The sequence below is a fragment of the Neopelma chrysocephalum genome, unplaced genomic scaffold (genome assembly GCF_003984885.1).
Source record: "Neopelma chrysocephalum unplaced genomic scaffold, ASM398488v2 Primary Assembly neopelma1_23, whole genome shotgun sequence".
Classification (NCBI taxonomy): domain Eukaryota; kingdom Metazoa; phylum Chordata; class Aves; order Passeriformes; family Pipridae; genus Neopelma; species Neopelma chrysocephalum.
In genome coordinates, this window is record NW_020897691.1 from 20,115,983 (window position 1) to 20,136,565 (window position 20,583).

The 20,583-nt window shown below is 41.0% G+C and overlaps 1 protein-coding gene across 4 annotated transcripts in view; it reads right to left on the reverse strand.

Annotated features, from left to right (window-relative positions):
- Positions 1-20,583, reverse strand: part of PHACTR2 (phosphatase and actin regulator 2) — a 135,023-nt gene that overhangs the window by 103,810 nt on the left and 10,630 nt on the right. Inside the window, exon 1 of one of the 4 annotated variants that reach the window (XM_027689392.1) lies at positions 154-324. The exons of the other annotated variants lie outside the window; for them this stretch is intronic. Within the exon in view, the coding sequence (XP_027545193.1) occupies positions 154-166 (13 nt within the window). The 5' untranslated portion in view covers positions 167-324. Of the gene's footprint in view, positions 1-153; positions 325-20,583 lie in introns of those variants that run through there. 4 annotated transcript variants of the gene reach the window in all.

Genomic DNA, 20,583 nt, shown 5'->3' on the forward strand with positions numbered 1-20,583 from the left:
TCACGTTTTACACACACATAAAAATTTGCTTTAATAAAGGACATTTAAAAGGAAGAAGACACAAGCTAAAGAAACACATCTCCTGCAGCGAGACAGGATACAAACGAACCCCATAGCTCCACTAAGAATGAAGATCTGTTTTATTTCACTTACCAGTATTATCCATTATTCCCCCTCGGTATTCAAAAAAGCACAATTCCCCAGAAAAGCAGCCGGTATGGTCTCAGTCTCGCTCTCGCTAATGAAGCTGGCTGCCCTTCTCCTGGTTATTAGACCTTGCTGGCAGTCAGAGCATACTTCATGTACTGACTGCAGTAGACATCACCAGGAAATTTATATCTCCAAGGATGACAAACAGCCATTAGCTCCATTATAGGCTGATTAAGACTGTTGTGAGCCTATCAAGTAGATACTTAAATCCCTCAGGGTTTTACATCCTCGGGGAGAAAACAAAAGAACTCCTGCCTATAATATTGAATATACATTTCTGAAAAGTAAAAGTAATGCTGATGAGGAGAGGTTTAATGGGTAAGAAGGCAAAACTTTAAATAAAAAAAGGGATATATTACAGAGCAAAGGGCTGTTATTTATCAATGACGCAGCAGCAAAAGTTTTAAGGAGAAAAAAAAAGGGGAGGAATCTATGGCTGAGAAAGTGTTAGGTTAGGTTACAGTTTGGAGCCATTACCTCTGGCTGTGCTTTAAATCCTACAAGTTCTGCACCTGATGTTCCGTACATCAAGAGTTCTCCTGTTTGTGAGAAACACAGTAGATGTGCTTATCTGTGAATGCATATCAATATATTAACAGGCTGGGGACAGGCATTATTATACTGTTCATAGCTGAATGTAAGGAAAGACTGAAAAGTAACTACACGGCTTTACTTCTTTTAAAGTCAAAGTAAAAACACTGGTTGCTGGAGGGATTAGACTCAACAAAATCTGAATGACATATGCTGAAATAAACAGGTATTAATTCTGAATTTTCCATACCACCCAAGTCTCTGATGCACAAGCTTTTCCCCCATAGAAGTAAACAAACAAACAAACAAATAAACCCAGTATAGACTAATAAACATTTCCTGGTACCACGATATAAGGGTTCCATCCAGCATTTTGGCACTGATTTGCTGTGTAACACTAAACCAGGCATTTTCTGTTACAGTGTTTGCCCAGAGTAACCATTACACAGATGCCTTGTGGTAAAAAAGAATATCATATAGTACTGACACTAGATAAATGCCACAGAGTATTTTCTTAATATTTTTCCCTTCTATTAGATAATTCACTTAGCTACTCCAATCCTCTTTATTGCAATGGAAAAGAAATATAGATTTTTATGTCTATATTATATTGATATGAAAACCCCTCCACCTCACAGCATCACATGAGCAAAAAAATATATTTTCTATTCACTACCCCTTTACTGCCCCTTTTATCTTATTTGTCTTTTTAAAATGTTAAATAAAAAGACAGTTGCAGCACTGATCTATTTACACTGATTAAGAAGTGGAAAGCATCAATGGCTGAGAGCTAAAGTCATCAGTAAGAATGGAGAATATCTAGGGCATGCTGGATATATTCTGTATTTCCAGAAAGGAAGCGCTTGGAGGGCTAAGGAGAGACTAAAGATTAGAGATCTGTCACACTTCATATTAAGCTTCTATTTATAAGTGGCTTATGAACAGCTTATAAAAAATAGAAGTTAGCATAAGCATGTTGCATTAGTACATGTCACAGATAGCTACAACCACACTAATACAAAGGGTTAAATATGACCAATAAGGAACTTATTCATATTCTAGATTCTGCATCACTTAATGACAATTGATTAATGTGCCAATTTGGGTAATTGGTTAATGGCATTTGATGAAATCTAGCTGCAGAGGAGCACTAGACTGGAGGCCATGAGATGGCCACCTGATAGAGGTCACCATTTTTCTTCAGCTTCTCTTTGGGAGATAGCTGCCTGGAGATTGCTGGGTTCCTGCAGAAAAGGAAGGAAAGCACAGGCTCTTGGCATGTCTTTAAAGCCTGTCCTGGAGAGAGCTGGGGGAGGTACTGCTGCACTGGCAGACTGCTTGGAAGAGAAGGGAGAGATTGTGCCTTTGTGCTAAGATGCTATTACTCTACTATGGAGCCAAACCATGGGAACAGCAAGCTGCCTGTGTGAAAGGAAGAGATTCCCTGGTTTTTCAGATGGGGCTCTGCAGAACTGCAAAACCTGTAGGTGCCTGAGCTCAAACAGCACTTAGGGATGGTGCCAAAGCCACCACAGGGCAGAAGGATATAAGCATATTTTAAATCTTAGCAAGAATGCAAATATCTTGTGCTGATTAAAACTAAGAGAGATTGGTTTTGAATCCAATTTGTTTGCTTTGAGTTTCACCGAGGGCCAGGAATGGGGAGCTCTGTGCCTGAGAAGCCACTAGGCAATGGTGCAGCTATAGGGAACCAGTACTAACCCTTGTGGCTGGGGAATACAGGTGGGCAACAGCTTGTGCCAGAGAGCCCAAGAAAGGTGCAAAGCTACACCTACTTAGACCTCAGGCAAGTGAAAAGCTCCAGACAGTGACTATTTCTGTGTGGCAGAGCGGTCCTAGTGTGCATGCCATGGCTGAACCTCAACTGCAGGGCAGATGGGCTTCATGGTGTACTATGGGGTGCTGGTCCCCTAGTCATACAGTTGAGAAGACCTACCAGAGCATAACAGAGCTCCCTTCCTGCCCGCACCCACATGTAAAAGTTTTCTTCCAAAGATGCCCTGGAAGATGGTAGTGTGTACCCACGTCCCACCGTGACATGCAATTCAGACATAGTCAGAACTTCAAGTTAGCTAAGGATCAGGATTTTAAGGTGATAACTAAAGTATGGAAAGTCCCAATTACACCATCTTGATAAGCATTGAGTTTGGATGCTTCATCAGGGCTGTGTGACAGGTAAACATTTATTAACTCTTGAAAGCTAATTATAAATGGAAATTTCTTATGGTATGTGATGTAAATCTCTACCATTTGAACAGAAAGTATCTCACCAGGAACCTTCCAAAAAAGAGAAAGCTTTACAAAATACATTACTTGGGTTTTTATTTTTAATTGTAGGTAATTAGAATTAATAGAAATTAAGAAACGCGTATGATCAGATGCCATTATAGCAGGATTAAAGCAATGTCTCCCTGACTGAACATGTGTGAAAAGAAAGATACAGATAATAGATGGGGTTCAACAGCAGACTGTGATTGTTATTTAAAAGTAAAATATACATATATTCCAGGCATAAACTTACTTAATTTGTGAATACAGAGCAACCCCATCACAATCCATAGTTGCATGACACCAAAATGCGTCAGTCTTTTTAAGGACAATTTTCGATAAGGACTAAGAAGACCAGATCTGCACGGGTCCAAAGCTCTCCGTCCACCTTCCAAAGATCTCATGCTCCATCACACTGTATCCCATTTTTCTTCAGCTTTGAGGTGATCCTGTCTAACAGTCCATTTTGGTCATAGGCACTTCAGACCTGGGCTCAATTTCATGTTCTTCCACAGACTTCCTGAACGATTTTGCACAAGCTCCTCCAACATATGACCTAGGCATGACCTGTACCATGCTTCTTTCCCACACCTCAGCTGTATGAGGATAAACACCCTGGAAGCTGTGTGATATTAAGAGACGATGAAGTAGCTAACTCAGATAACCAGTGCCACCTCTCAGAGAAGAAAGCGTTATGGGGTACATTAGAAGCACTGCTAATGACACAGAACCCTAATGATCCTATTCTCCAATATACCTGATGTACACTGCCTGCTGCAGTAATGACACTTCACTCTCACAAAAATCAATGAGGATTCACAGAGGCACAGAAATCTGCCCAGGTAAGAAGCAAATAGAGAAATCGAGGCAAACAGAGACCTCAGCACCCAGCCATCAAAACCACTTTGAATTGACAAACATGCAGAACCAATGTACAGCTTCAGCTGTGGTGTTTCTTATCATGACAAAGATGCCTAATAATACATTTAGAAAATGTGAAATCTGGCTCTGCTCGGTGCATATTTGTCACTGCAAAGATCTGACTCCATAAGATGCCATTTCGGGCAAAATGTTTCACTTCCCTTTCACTGTGTTTGTTTCTTCCCACATAGAACTCATCATGCAGGTGTCTCTGGGAGAAGTTATACTTGTTTTTAGATGCTGTGGGTTCGAATAGTTAACGTCAACACTCTAAATATACAGCTTCATGCAATTCTTCTAAGTGTCTACCAATTCCCAGGGCAACGACATGCTGAGTACAAGTGATCTGTAGCCCTCCAAAAGGTATTTCCTTCTGTGAAGTACAGTTCCATTCACCAGTGGTGGGGTGGTTTCACAGGGAGGGAAGGAAGGACACACAGAAGGCATGGGAATGGCTGCAAATATCTGGGCTCTGCTACAGACAAATCCCAATCTTTCAGTCGGTAACGAAGATTGTCACTTACTGCAAAAGGATGCTTTATAAACTGCACCAAAATCCTTCATTAGTAACATCTCTATAAATACAGAGTTGTTAGATGCACATTCTTCAGGCTTTAGGTATGTGAAAACCATCTCTCCTCTGGCACATTCTTGAAAATTGCTAGGCAAAAGAGAGAGCCTCTTGAGGAAGTGCTGAGTAGTACGCATGGATAGGCTTCCCTGGGTAAGGGTAGAGGGTTCAGCACAATGCAAGACCAACCTCTAACAGACACCTTCCTTAAACCTCAGCAACTATCATCTCAGCATCACTGGGAGAAGGTTTTGCCAAGTATCTTTTCCCCACCTTACAGAGGCAGAAGGGTTTGAGAGCAGGACAGTAACAAGGATACACTTTTCCTGTGAAGAAGCTAGAGTTCAACCTGGAAATATTGTTAATACACTGCTACAAGTGCACAGGATGCTTTATTTTGCCAAGCAAACAACAAGAGCCTTTTGTTCCCTGGGAAGACTTTATCCTTGAACAGCCTGGACAGATGCAGTGGATCTGACTCTTGCCAAAAGTTGCAAAGGGAAAAGCAACACCTCTGAAGTCAACACATTTAAACTGATAGAAAACAAGAAGAGAGTGGGATCCAGACAGCAATTTGTGGTCGTTGTAGGTTGGGAGTTTCACAGCACAGATGGGTTTTCAGAAGGAGCAGGAAGGGGCTGGGCATATGTTGAGTTCAGTGCAGAAAAGTGTGGCAGAGCTGAGTGAGAGGAGGGACAGAGGAAGTGGGAGAGGAGAGCAGGGACATGGGGAGAGGTCAAGAAAGAGGTTTCAGCATATCATGAAGAGAGGTACTCGGCAGGAAACAAAAGCATTGGCAAGAAAAACATCTCTAAACGCTTGATTATTTAGGCAAATTGTAGCTTTTTTTTTCCAAATCTCATCTTTTAGTGAACTCATATCTACAAAGAAGCATCATATGGGTTTGGTTTGAAGTATCTGGAAAAATAAAAACAAAGTTTTCCTCTTTAGCTTTCCCACTGATCCCTTTATGGAGGTTTTGCATGTGCCCAACTGCTTACATAGCCCGGGAAATCTTTAGAGGATTTCTTGGATTTGGATGTGCTTGAACAAATTGTGCCATGCCCTGACATGACCAAAAGTAAATATATACTAACAGTCTCCTTGTGTCCCCATGAACACAGCTGCACAGCTGGTGATGGGAGCCTCAGAAACAAGACATCTAATGGTTTCAAGGATTTTTACTACTGTTTAAACCAGCTCAGAACTATTAGCAGGCTGTCTGCCTTCAGAGAACAATTAAATCTACTCAGAGTCAGGTCTAATTGACATGCTGGTAAAAATGTCATAAGTCTCAATGTCTGCGCTCCATCCTCCCTCTTAGACAGCCTTTACTTCTGTATTGTTTCCATTTCTTCCCTCCTCTTGCCCTCGCAGGAGGACAGGTACAGACACAAACTAGGCTGTGGTTAGTCCTCTGTGTTCGGCTGTTACTGCAAGTCAAACTCAGACCCTGTCATGTACCAGCTTCTACAGAGCCAAGTGGGGCTGCAACAGGAGGAAGGTGTATAGATCAGAAATTGCCACACATCTTCCACTGAACTGCTAAGGATTTGCTGTCAGAAACAAAATATGCCCTTCTGTTTGCTCTTTACAGTCTCCCAAAATTGGAAATTACTTGGAAAAGCAAATGGCTACTAAAGGGATTAGGGCTATTATTTGGGAAAGTGCAGAAGAGATATTTTCCTCTCTGTCACAGAAAACTGGGTAAATGTTTTGGGAGAAAGGCTACAAGACCTGGACAGCAATTTCCAATCCCTGGCGTGGGTGTTCCTGCATTAATGTAACATATTGCTCACATAAGTGAATTTTATCAGGCAAACTGAAATAACCTCTCTCCTTTTCTCTTTAAATATCACAAACAAGTGCTTTGAAACAAGTTACTATTCCTATGGAAACAGACGAGCTCCAACCAAAACCTTACCTCAGAGCATGGCCTTTGATACCCAGAGCATCAGGCTAAATCAGATATAGGAAATAGAGAAAATCAGTTCAAAATAAGACTTTTGAGTGTAATTTTAAGGTAGCCGGCTCCTATAATCCTCAGTATTATATGATAATAACAAGGAATAGAAAGTTTGCATCCATGTGTACACTGAAATAAAGTTCCAGAATCAAACCCCATTTTATGAGCTGCGGGCTTCCCACACCTGAGCTAGACAGTTACCGAGCCCGTTATGAAATGTTCTGACTTTGAAAATCTATTAACATCTTTGAACATTCTGAAACCATCATGATATTTGGCTAGATGCAGTATTTGTATTAGAACAGGTTTTCTATAGAGGCCAAATCAAAGCTCTGGATACAAGGACAGCCAGTTTTGGATCCTCAGTTTATCTCTGGCTCAGTTGTACTGCAGCAACACCTCCGTCTCAGTATTTGACTCCATCAGAATGGCTAATACAAGCAAAAATGCTTCAGACTTCTATTGCCACATAAGCAGTGAACACACATTGTAAGTCATAGGGGCCAAGGCACCAAGAAGAAACAAAAGGCCTTTTACTTTGTCAGTGAAAGTTACAATAAGAAACAATAGTTGAAAACTGGGAATAGGCATTTTCAAGGAAAAACGTATCTATTGCAACACCAAATGTGATTAAGCTACCAAGGCTATCAGTGAATTTTCTGTCTCTGGAGGTCATCACATCAGGACTGGATGTCTTTCTCGATGACAACAATAAAACATAAGTTACTGAGCTCAATAAAACGGTAAATGAGCATCATTTAATGGCTTGTATCACACAAGTCAGACCTAATAACCCCTCTCGCATTAATGCCATGAATCTATGTAAAAAGGCCAGTCTTCATTATCCTTACTGAAGGGAAATGCCAGACCTTTATCATGCCTAAATGACTGCATATAATAGATTTATAGAACGTTTTACCCTGTTCCTTATCTTGGGACCTTATTCCTACCTTCTGCCCACCACTTTTTTGTGTGTTCTGCAGATTCCTTTCTTGCAGCCTTATGTACAGGAAAAAGAGAGGCATAAACAAAGGTCTTTTTCTGTTTTTCCTTAAAATCTGCAAACAGATAATTCAGTAAAGAAAAAACAAGGAAAGACAATATATCCTGGTCTGAGGATCTGAGGTGATACCCAATTTATGGTGAAACCAACAGCAAAACTTCTGCTTCAGTCTGGCCAGGACTTCATCTCTGGACATTAAACATGTGGCCAGGCTTATGATAAGGATAGGGGAGATTCTGGATGCTTCAGTTTGTTTTAAGTACTATGAGTGAAAATACATTAAGAAAGTCTTCAGCTATGCAATAGAAGAGTGTGCATTTGTCTTAACCCTCTCTCTCAGTTGAAGTAAAATTTAGACAAGTGAGAGCTAGGTAATGTTCACTTAAATGACAAATGCCACCCTTAGAAAAATGATTAAATAAATACTGAAAAAGCAAAAGCAGCTTTTCAAACTTTGAAGGCTGACAAATTACTGCTAGTGTGAAGTCATGCAGGATACATGATGCACTGTACACTTAGCCAGACGTACTTGACCACCTCATTAGAGGTTACTGTTTTGCAACTTGATTCGTGAAACAGAAATCTGACCAGACATAAACTAGAAACAATCAGAGGAGACACTTTACAAGATCCACTAAAGAGAGGAACAACTTCAGCTTGCTACCTTACTGTCCCTTCCCCTTAGGTACTGCTAGGTACTGTTATCATATAGATCTTTCCACTAACCTGTATTGCTTTTGAACTCTATAGTGCACATAATAAAGTAAAATCCATCAACCAGAAGTGACTATCAAATAAAGGAGCACTTCTAGGTGCTGCGAGGTGCTGCAGTATTTGTAAAAGAGAATGGCAGGAGAGACTAACTAAAGCAGAGTTAAAAGACACTGCTTGAGTGTGTTCTCCCAAATGACTTTTAAAAATATCTATTTATCTATAAATTTATTCCCTAATTTACCATACTGGGACTGAATTCTCAATTAATTCAGTTTCTGTTCCACATAGAAGGGATTTGCTTTACACACCTATAGTCCAAGTTATTTTATCCATATGAAAAACTGGTACCTGTACAAGGTCTGATGGAATTGTCTCACCTCTTCAAGCTCAGGGTTATTACTATTTCAGTCCCTGAGTTTCTTTGGAGTTGCAAGGATTGCTTTCCTCCTCCATGGGCAGGATCTCAAGTTGAATGAGCTGTGTAACAGTCGAATGTGCCTAAACGGGATCTGTCTATGTTGTGCTAGTAGAGACCTCTGAAATGAAACACTCATCTTTTTTTCCTTTATCTACTTCACCTGCTCTTTCCTGACCCAAAATGAGATATTTATGAATAAGAACTTTCTCTGCATGATCACCTGCTCAAGGGATCCAGCTAGACTAGAATCGCAGCTCCATATACTGTTAGCACAAGGTACTTCATACTTCCACAAAAGGATATTTCTTTTTAATGACTATTAGTCAAAGATTGACTTCACTTATTTAAGTGCAGAAAGTGTGGTGAATTGACTGTCTGTTAGTCTATCTGTAATTTGACTCTTTGTACCCTCATCAGTCACAGAAATGTCTGTTCACTTTGACTTCTGCTAAACTCTTGTCCCTAACTGCTTTAGGTACCACATAAAGCATCACTTTACCCTGCACAGCTTGATGATATTCTAACAACAGCAACAGAATAGATGTTCAAATGCACCTCAAAGGTAATGAAAGGACAGGTATATTTTAATTATTATAAAATATAAGTTTTCCCCGCAGAGGCTTGTTAACAGCAGCAGTCATTTTTATTCCAATTTGGTACCAAATATGCTTGCCAGGAATTACTGTAAAATGCATGTGACAAACACGGAGCCCCAACTGATATCAGCAAAGTACACCAGGTAAATTGGCAAGCTGGAGATCTGCCATATGCAGGGGTTGGGAAAAATGCATTAGAAAGAGTTCGCTTTTGCTGAATGAATAGGCAAGGCAAATATTTTTCAGCTCAGGATGAGACTGTGTCACCATAGGCTATACTTTCATGAGGCCACAGCTGGCCAGTATAGCAGAAGAAGAAGGAAACCCCAGAGTAATTTCAGGTAATAATGCCGATAGTTCAGCAGACCGAACATTTCTTCTGAGTCAGAACTCCAACAGTGCTCCACTCCCGCATGGAGCCAGAGGGTGAACTACTGTTAATATAACATAAAAACTTCCAGTGCTGAGTGGTGTATTATGATGAACTCAGCAACATGTAATAAATCTGGTACAAACTGCTTGGTTGCTTTGCACAGAATTATGCATATCTTGGGAAGAAGGGCAGAAAGACCAGAGAATTTGACTGAAGAGGCAACAAAGTAGCCAGGGAAACTCTGGAAAGACATCCTAAGGAAAACCTAAGACCAAAGCCAGCTGAAAAAGACTGAGCTGCAAGCAGTGAAATGATGCCTTTTTTGTTTGACTCCCACTGTCTTCAGGGAAACAGAACTTAGTGTACAACCAGATGAAGAAATCGAAGACATTTCTGCTTCTATTATCAATTTCTCCTCATAAGTGAAACAGCAAATCAGGTTGTGTGAAAGTTTGAAAAGCAGCCAAATGCAGATGGCAAGCTGGTTTGTGCTATTTCTTTCCTTCCTTAGCTCTTACTCAAAGTAATCTGTTTATTGTAACATGCTTTTCACCTGGGCATCCATTCCCAGGGTGTCATGCAAGGCAGTTTAATCCCTTTTGTGGCAAACAAGTCAGCACTCTTTTCCTGGGGTGGTAATCAGGCGCAAAAAGAACTCCAGAGCAACATTTGTATGGCATTGTTCCTTTTCTTTTGCCCTTACAATAGCAATCACTTGCAGTTGCAGTGCCTGTTTGGTGCACAATCTAGGATGCTGTAATTAACTTCTGAACAGTCTTTCTATTAAAGCATCAACAAAGGTGTAGGAGGGGAAATGATGTATCCTGCTTCGTTTACTTCTAAAAATAACAACATTTCACCAAGAACATGCTGCTTGAATTTGCCTGGAGAGCATATTTAGATACATGGGGAATGGTGCCCTCTTGAGAGCCATATTAAAAAACTAATTAAAGCTATTACAAAAGGTGGTGGGGTATTTCAGAACTATGTTGTTCTTCTCTTTACATTGCAGGGTAGTGAGAAGTATAAGCTTCTTTCCTTCAATGAGAAAGAGAATATTATAGAAAGACCCTGACAAAAATATATTTGAAATATTCTTTTTATTTGCATTATTAACAGGTTTGAGTTATTAAAATGTGATGAATTTGAAATAGCTAATTATTTTACTGCTGGTATCTTTTTCTTTTGTCACTGAGGTCAGCCTGGGCAATGGGATTACAATGAAGATTGTTCCCTCCTGGATTTCCCATTTTCCATCTTGGTTTTGAAGCACAGGTATGCTGTCTTTTGATAATTTCCTTCCTCTAATTTGTTTTCAGTCTAGCAGTGTGGGTAAATGGCACAATCATATGCAGTCAACCTCCCAACCCTTCTGCTCTCTACTTGTCCTCTCAGGTCACATTCTTCAAGTCTGACAAACCCCCAAACTCCAAGCATTTTGGTGAAGTCTTGAAATGGTGTGTTTCTTGTGGTAGTTTCAGCATTTATCTAAAGCAGTTTTTCAAATATCTTTAAATTCTTACAAAACCTTAGCATTGAGCATAAATTACTTCACAGTGATTAACCTCTCAAGTGCTTTGGAATTTTACCTGGATTGTGATAATGCTTTCTTTGTGTGTTATAGTTATATGATACAGACCAAAGGAGAGGTATGCAAATTGTCAGAAAGCTGTATTACCTCTTTGTTTGAATTTGTGAAGACCATTTTGATTCGCAGTGCAGTCCTCTCCAGTGCTTGCAACTTTCCTAGCTTGGTAATAGTTGCAAAATTTGCAAGGATATTCTGTAATCCTACATTCAAATCAAAACTGAACCATTGAGTACAACTGGGCCAGGGATTGCCCTGCGCAAGATCCTGCATGAGATGCCCTTTTAGACTGACAGAAAACTGCTGATAAATATTTTTGAGAGCAATTTATCAAACTGTTGTACACCCACTTCATGGAGATTTCATCTAGGTCATGTTTCCATGGCTTACATGTAAAACACAGTCCCGTGGAACAGTCTCAAAATCTTTTTGATGTCAAGATGTACCAAATCAAGACACATCTAGTGTTTTCCTTCACCAGGCAACTTAGCTCTCCAAAGCAGAAAATCAAATGCATTTACCACACATTTTCTCTCATTTAGTTATTGACTCAATTGTTTTCTAAGTACTTGCCAATTGTTCAATATAGCTCATTCCGGAACCTTCCTACCATGACTTTTAATCTAACTGGTCCCTGGCTGTTGTTATAAAACATCACTCTGAGACCAGGACTCTGCCATGCAACAGTGACTTGCAAAGCCCTCTCTTAAAGAGCCAATGTCAGCTCCCATGCAGCTCCAGACTGTAGCGGGGTGCTTCGCTGAAGCTCTGCCAGCATGACATACGCAGCATGACTGTGGCTTGCTCTGGGAAGCCATACATGGAAATAGTAACCCAGACCCAGGTAATTAATTTTCCAGTTCAGCTTTCAGGGATGGGGCAGAAGAGACAGCAGGGTATACTCACCCATCTGCCGCCTGCCAGACAGTCCTTGGGAGAGGGACCTCCAAACAAAGTGTTGTGTTGCTACACCAAAAGGAAAAACTTCTTCCACATGTAACAAGGACAATCCAGACCAAGACAGTTGCTCAGCTGAGCGAGGGCTGCCAGGGATGATGGAGTGCCACAAACTAAGCTCAAGAATGCATATAGAGGCCCAACAAATACAGAGGGAGAAAACAATGTCACTGAAATATTTGTAAAGAGCAGAAATATAAATCAGTTAAGGAGGTACTTGCTCTCAAGCTGCTGACATGGTTTACAAGATGAGATGAAAGAGATGAAGTTGATTGAAAAAGAAGATTGTGCTGGCCCCACATTTCAATGAGCCCAATTAAATTAAAGGAACAATCCTGTCAATGCCTATCTTTGCTAGAAATCAGCCATGCAGCCCACTGATTGTCTGCACAGTTATACAAGTTCTATAACATTCTAGTAATTTAACATTTTTAGTGACTTCATATCCATTTTGCCATGCTTCTTTCGGAAAAAGATGATGTTTAAAGATAACTAAGCAAATTACATCAATTTCTGAGCTAGACCAGTCCACAAAGACCCTCCTATGACAGGTTTAATGATCACATTTCTATTTTATGAAAGTCAAGTGCAATAGATAAACTTTTTCATATGCTTAGCCAGAACTTGCAAAATCTCTCCTATACATCTCTCACAGGTTTTTAAGTCCAAATCAAAAATTAAATCTCTTTGGAAGAAAACTAAACAGTTAAACTAAAAGGAAGCATTCAGATACTATATTGTCCTAAGGCTTCAACAAGCAATGAAGTAAGCCATCCTATTTATTGCATATTTAGGTCAATGTTGGATCTGAATACAAACAAAATAGACTAGTGCATAATTTTCAAATTCATAAAAAACAAGCGAAACCAAAACAAGACCAACCAACCAACCAATAACAACAAAAAACAACCAACCAACTGTGCTTTTCATCCTGACATATTATCAATCACACATTTCAAGACCTGGATGGAACCACACCATGCTTCCTCCCCGAGAATCCAGGACATGAAGATCTTCTACCACCCTGCTCTAGCAACACAGCCTGACCCAAAGCTTTCAGAAAGCCTGCAGCAGCAGTCCTAGATATTCTTGAGCCATGGGGGCTGAAACACACCAAGCATTTCTTGTGGGTGCTGTGGAGTGAGGGAGCTTTGGCTCCTTAGCCTTGCAGATGCTGCAATGGCTGCTTGGACATTGCTGGAAGAGTATGGCTGCTAGATGCTTGTACTTGGCTGGGACCAGGCTAATAAGGGCCCTTTTTATTTTTTTTTTTTTTAGTTTCTCCTCCTTGTCCCCCATTCATCTGCACATATATGTGGGAGATGGCCAGAACTTACAGATATAATTTCCTGGACATGGATTACATTCTATAAAATGACACAGTCATTTTTCACTGAGTCACTTTTCATGATCATTTCAGCAAGTATTGAATAAACAATAGAGAAATACTTTGATAAGTTAGTAAGAGTGTTCTTTTCATGTTTTATTTGGTGATACTTCATGGGAAAACTGCTTTAACTTACTTTTAGTCATATATCTATTGTCTATATTCGATATCGTACTGATGGAAGCCTATTCAACCTAAGGCGACTGAAGGCCCACACTAAGACCCTGAACCATCTTGTCCGGGAGCTACTTTATGCTTGAGACCCCTGGTGGCCTAGTGGTTAGCATGCAGGACTCTCACCTCTGCGACCCAGGTTCGATTCCTCGGTCTCCCGGGCAGATGGAACCCGTTAGCCCTGTGAGGCCATCCATCTATGAGAAGGTCACTCTAAACAAACCTACGTCCTGAGGACCTCACTGCCATTGTCCAAGCTTGCTTGGCCCCGGCAGATGAACCTTAGGATTAAAGGGTGGGCTCAGTTCAGCGCAGGCTGTGTCTCACCTAAAAAATCCATTGCGCAGGCTGGAAAGGCAAAAGACCTTTCCCCAGATCTTCGTTCGCGAAGACTGGCCATTATATATTATGCTGATGACGCTGCCCTTGTCACCCACACAGAAGCAGCCCTGCAGCGTTTAACATCCTGCTTTGCAGATGCTGCTGAGCTCTTTGGGCTGGAAGTCAGCTTAAAGAAGACTGAAGTTCTTCATCAACCTGCACCTCAGGAAGTCCTCCATCATCCCCACATCACCATCGGCCAGTCAGAACTCAAATCAGTCCAACAGTTTAATTACTTAGGCAGCCTCATCTCCTCAGATGGTAAGATTGACGGGGAGATAGACAATAGGTTAGCGAAGGCATATAGTGCTTTTGGAAAACTCCATAAACGAGTATGGCGTAATAAACACTTGAAGAAAAGTACCAAGATCAGTGTCTACAGAGCCATAGTGCTGTCTACTCTTTTATATGGTTCCGAAACATGGGTCATCTACCGCCACCACCTGCGTCTCCTAGAACGCTTCCATCAACGCTGCCTCCGTACAATCCTGAACATCCACTGGTCAGATTATGTGACCAATACATCTGTTCTCGAACAGGCAGCAATCACAAGTATTGAAGCCATGCTACTGAGAACGCAACTGCGCTGGGCAGGGCACATCTCCAGGATGAAGGACCACCGCCTCCCTAAGATCCTGCTTTATGGTGAACTTGCCTCCGGCTGCCGCAAGAGAGGAGCTCCGAAGAAAAGATACAAGGACTCCCTGAAGCAACAACTCAGCCTCGGGCATATTGATCACCATAACTGGTCTACTCTGGCCTCTAACCGGGAGGTCTGGAGACAGTCCATTTATAACGCTGCTGATGCTTTTGAGAAAGCACGCAGGATCACTCTTGAGGAGAAAAGACAACGCAGAAAGAATCGAGCCTTGCAGAATATACCATCTAAGGAGTCTTTCTGCTGTGTCTTTTGCAACCGGACTTGCCTTTCTTGTATTGGCCTTTTTAGCCACCAACGCGCTTGCAAGAATCGTGGGTAGAGCCCTTCCCAAATCTTCGTTCGCGAAGCCTAGCCATGGTTATAATTTTACTGTTTCATGTAGAAGAAAATTCCTGTTGCAGACATACTGGCATACGTGACCACTTTGACAACATCTTTGACACTTATCAATTGCGTATGAGCCACTTAATGTTACTGTCAGTTTTTTTCATGAAATACAGTCTAAAAGCAAAAAGCTAGCCAGGCCCTCTTCCTCCAAGAATAAAAGAAAAAAAAAAAGAAAACAGAAGCTTTTTCCTGCCATAAAATTGTTTACAAGTTGGAATGAATGAGCGATTTCTCTCTTTCAGGCTTCCGGGGAAAGCCTTTTCCACGCTGAAGTAATCAAGCTGGGAAAAGGAATTACTGTCTTCAGGCCTGTTCAGGCTAGTCAAGGGATTCTGTATCTGCCATTAGAGCTACATACATCAAATCTAAATCTCTAGCAGGCCAGCAAAACATCAGGGTAAACAACAACTACTTACGTGCATAATGCCAATCAAGGTCTAGATGTGTATTTCTGAACACATTTTATAGATCCAATTGAGTTTTGTTTTAGAAAAGACTACTTCAGGTTCAGCACATACAAAAATTTTAGTCCAATTATTTTAATGATTTCTTTCTCAGAAGACTACATAATAAATGTACAGCTCAACCTGAGAGCCTGCTTTGTGAACTTGCTGTGGACCAGGGTCAAAGCACTCTGAGCAAATACTGGAAAACCTGGTACTAATTAAAGCCAGCTTCTCTCATAACAGATCAATGTCCAAGTGTGCAACAGGCTGCCGGCAAATAATAAGAGCTTCTGTTAGTTCCCAAACAACACAGACAACAGATCTTGCTCACCGACTCCTCAGCAGTTTGACAGATCAATACAAAACCCACAAGCCCCGACCTAAGTACATCAGAATCAATATGACAAGGAGATCCAATTTCACTAGCACAACCAATAATGCCAAGCTTGTAGCATTACCTTGGCTGAGGGAAGAGCAATGGCTGATAATAACATTTTGTGTTGTTTAAATATATATTTTATGGATTAGAAAAAAAGAGGTGGGGCGACCTTCAAGAAATTTAAAAGGCTAACACACCATCCCATCCCACTGCAGCTTTGTGCCTTTCAACACAGCTGAGTTTGCATTTAAGGCACAGAAAGTAATGACTGCTGTGACTTCACCTGGGAAGGAGAAGAATCCGGGCGAAACCAGCTCAGAGCACTCTACTAACTCTGCTGCAGGAGGGCTGATCACTCCCTATAAACAAGTCTGTATTTCCTGTCTTCTCGTCCTGCAAGCAGGAGCAGAAATCCAGCGCCAGAGAAACGGTGTTTGCTGATCAGCATAACAACCGCCCCATCTAGTGTATCAGCCTCACACTGCAGCATCTCGCTGAGACACAGAACCTCTCACCCACACGAAATTTCCCCCAGCGCTCCCCTGGCAGCCAGCTGGGCAGCTGGGAGATTAAGACACCTAAATAAACGTATGGAGGCGATAGATTATGGGAGGCGTGGCAAATGGGTCAGAAGATGGAGGAGGCAGTTGTGAGAATATGGTGTTGAGGCATAGAAGGTGTACAGCTGGGCTTAGGGAAAGCTGTTTTGGTGGTGACAAGGCCAGATGCCACACTAATTGTAAGGATGCTCTTAGCTCTGAAGTCTTATGAAAAATAACTGAAGAAGTAACAAAACAGGAGCTACAAGAGGGCTAATCCTACTTTACAGCTGGGCAATGTATTTCCATTTCAAGCTAAGCACCCTCACAAAACCCAAAAATCTTTGCTTTTCCAACTTTTTTCCATTTCCTTCCTCCTGCAGCAGGAAGATTACCGAAGCTGTTTGTCCTTGTAAACAGGCAATATCATGAACAGCAAAAGAAAGCTCCGTTACCTTATACATTCATCATATAGAGAAAAAATAAAAAAGATTGCTCATATGAGTGAGGCTTTCTTCAAGCAATTACTATAGTGCAAACAAATTGTTTAAAGCCACCAACCTACTCATTTGCTGTTTTCTGTTGTATAGTCAGTGTTTTTAGGCTCATTCACAGACCTGTTGGAAAATCTTGGTGTGTGGACAATTCTCCTCATATCCATGGCAGAGTAGACCTGGAGCTGGTAAGAGTCCAGCACATCAGCTCTGTTGGCCACCACAGGCAGATGGACTCCTACAGTAATTGATACTAGATGGAGAGCATCCCCACTTTTCCCACACTTGGTGGGCATCGTAGTACAAAAGACCTGGAGAATAAAGATTTTCCACTGAACAGTAATCAAAAATGTGCTGAGCCAAAACATAGTTTGCTGGACGTAAACTGAAAGAAGCAGAGTAGAATCAATGGATTTTTACAGACAAAAAATCATTTGCACTGTTTGTGGACATAATGGTTAGACTAACCAAAAAAAATTATCAAAAATTTGAATGAAGTAATTTCTTTTGTTCCTGACAGGGATCTTTCACATTTTAAACTTTTTCCATTTTCCTTTGCCATCTAAGTCAGTATTTTCTTCCTCCTCCCTGGCCCTTCCTACTCCTTTTGATACTATAATAAAAGGACTAGTGGAGGGAGATAATATCCCTCATATCAGAGAAGAAGACCTAACACACTCCTCACTCCCACTCATAGGCAGCAGAGGTTGGAAGAACTCATGGATAATCCCCACCTCTTCCTGTCCTTACCCAAGTAATACGGAGCCCAGGCAGGGCTTTCATCCCACAAGGAGATCCCCTTCTGTGAAGGTAGGCTGCCTGGAGACACCCACATCATCAAGTGTGCCTTCACAGGGCTTTCACAGGGTAAAGGTAGAAGTTGCTCTATAATGTTACCTACTGTGGCATTATTCTAGATGCCTTCTACTTGCTCGTTGTTTAATTTCCTTTGGAAAAGAATCTCACATTAATTTTGATCATTACTGACCCTGGGCAATCACAAAACGTGTTAATGCATCTCATGCCTGCTTATATCAAGATTTTATTAAGAGGCTGGAACTGAAAAAAATCCAGTCTTCTCCCAAAGGGACTTTTGTCTTCTACAGGACTGTGACACTGAACTTCAGGTCACCTAATCTTTGCTAAGTGTTGTGAAGAGGCCTTCCTGGCATAAAAGCTGCAGCAATGTATTACAGCCCAAGCCAAAGCCCTTTGAAGTCAACAGCAGCATTGCCAACCACAAGTGCATCAATGTCATGAATCAAGGCTCCAGAAAGATGCCATAGAGAGCATATTACAACTTTCGTTGGAAAAAAAAAAGAACAGTTGATTTTTCTGCCTCTTTCTCCTAACCTCTGAATGCCTGGGCATGGGAGGACTGTGTTTTCAGAAGTTTTCAACACCAAAGTCCAGCAGCCATTGAAAATAAAAAAAACACAGCTGAGAATGTGACTGTAAGAGCCAAACCGAAACAATGTTAAGCAGTGGAAAGTCACAATGAAATCATAATCCCAGAGACACTGCAGTAGACTTAATTGGCAGTGCACTGCTGCATTTCAAAGAAGGGGGCTGCACAGCAGCTGAAGGTGAAACTTTGGTGGGATGCAGTCACAGCGATGGCTTGGCTGGACCACACTGGCTTAGCCTGAGTGGCCTGTTCCATTGAAAAATGCTTGGCCTACTGAAAGTGCTGGGTCTCCTCCCTTTTCTTAAAGCCAGTGCATTTCCTGAGAGATCATAATGTCTGTATTATCCCAAATCATTGAACTGGGAGGAAAAATGACAGCACAGACAAGAAGGGGAAAGAAACAGGGTGCCCAGCTCTTTCTCTGTCCATGGCAATCTCAAAGTGCAGCGACTGAAGTCTGTTTCTCTGTTCAGAGCAAGGATCCATATGCCCAGCCTTCAACCTTCAGCATTTCTCTTGAAGATACCCAATAGCTACCAACTGGTTCCTTCCTTCCCTGTGGCTGTGTACCTGTATTTTTTAGGAGAGAAAGCAAGGCTCCACCAGTCTGATAGCTAGATGCTTATTTTTCAGTGATTTAGAAAAATTTCATTTAAATGAACTGGACTGAATTGAAGGTGGCTAGTTATTTTTTCATATATACCCACATAATTGTACCCAAGAGTCCTTCAGTGCCTATGTACGTGGCATACTTGACATGCTCTTATTTCCTGTGTTCCATGAATTCTCAACAGAAGAACTTGTACTGCAATTTTACAGAGAAAAAATATGCACCCTTTCTAAAAACTGCCCTGCAGTTCTATGGCACTATTTATTTCAATGCCCGCTATCCACACAATTCAGCCAATGTTCAGCACTCTTACAGAAATTCCAGGGCTCAGAGCAATCCACTTCAGGACATTACATCCCTCAGAGCGTCACAGAGAGAAGGTATTGCATTAGAATATTATTGCAAAGAAGGAATTTTGGTTCCTTGAAAAACACCAGCCTTTACTATAGGAGTCTTCAACATAAGGTGAATCCCACAGACATGTGGCATCTATCAAATGCCACTGAACTTGGCTTCTGATTTTTCCTTGGTATAATGATTACACTGGCTGAATCACTTTCACAGTGATCCCAAATTGCTGCAAAAAAGTCACTGTTATAACTCTATTCCTGAAAGATTAAGCTCACATTAACAGATGGAGATTAGGGCTACTGAAAAGTGCACATATTTTGATAGTTTTCATTGACATGTGAAAGGATTAGAATCAGAAATCATTTTAATGTATTTTTAAAACTCGGGCTCTTCTTACAAATGCGCATAATTTGAGGCATCTAATCCTAAGTTTGAGAGAGATGCATACTGCCATTTGTAGAGGTTTTTCTGGATTTTTTTCCCCTCTCTTCCATTATTATGCTAATCAATGTTTGTATGAAAACAATTTGGAACAATTCTCATTTACTTCAGACATGACATGCATGAAGTTTAGTTTTCTGGGATTTATTTTCTCTGTGGGGTATGTATAACTGAAACAAATTCACTGAAGCAGAAGTATGGAGTTCCAATAAATATTAGAATTCACTTCACTAATTAGTGCCTGAATTAAAATCTCCTTGATATAATTCTTTTAAAAGGGTGATTGTCTTAGAAGGCAGACAAAACTTGCTTATTCGATGCACTTCTCACTGTCAAAACCCAGCTGATTAGAATTCATCTAAATATTGTAAATATTCACCCATAAAATCATCTAAATATATACTTATCTTAAGCCTAGGATAAAAGTGCGTGTAACAGAACTCATCTGCAAGATACTAAGGGAGAATTTGGGTTTGCCCTTTCATTTCACTTATCCTATTGTCAGTTATTTATTTGCTGCTTGGGAGAATTCCTTCCCATCTCTTTTGCTTCCCTCTACTTTTGAAGGACGTAAAGAGGACACTCTGCCACAGATAGAAGGTCATAGATGTGGCTCTTCCAACCAGTCAAAAAGCAAAATGCATCTTCATCTCCTTAGCCCAGTGAGTCTGCTGCACGTGGATGGCTTGCATGCTCAGTCCTCTGTCCCCCTCCTGTCATTCTTGACTTGACCTAAACACAGAGCAATTAAAACAAAAAAAAACCAAACCAAAACAAAAAAACCCCAC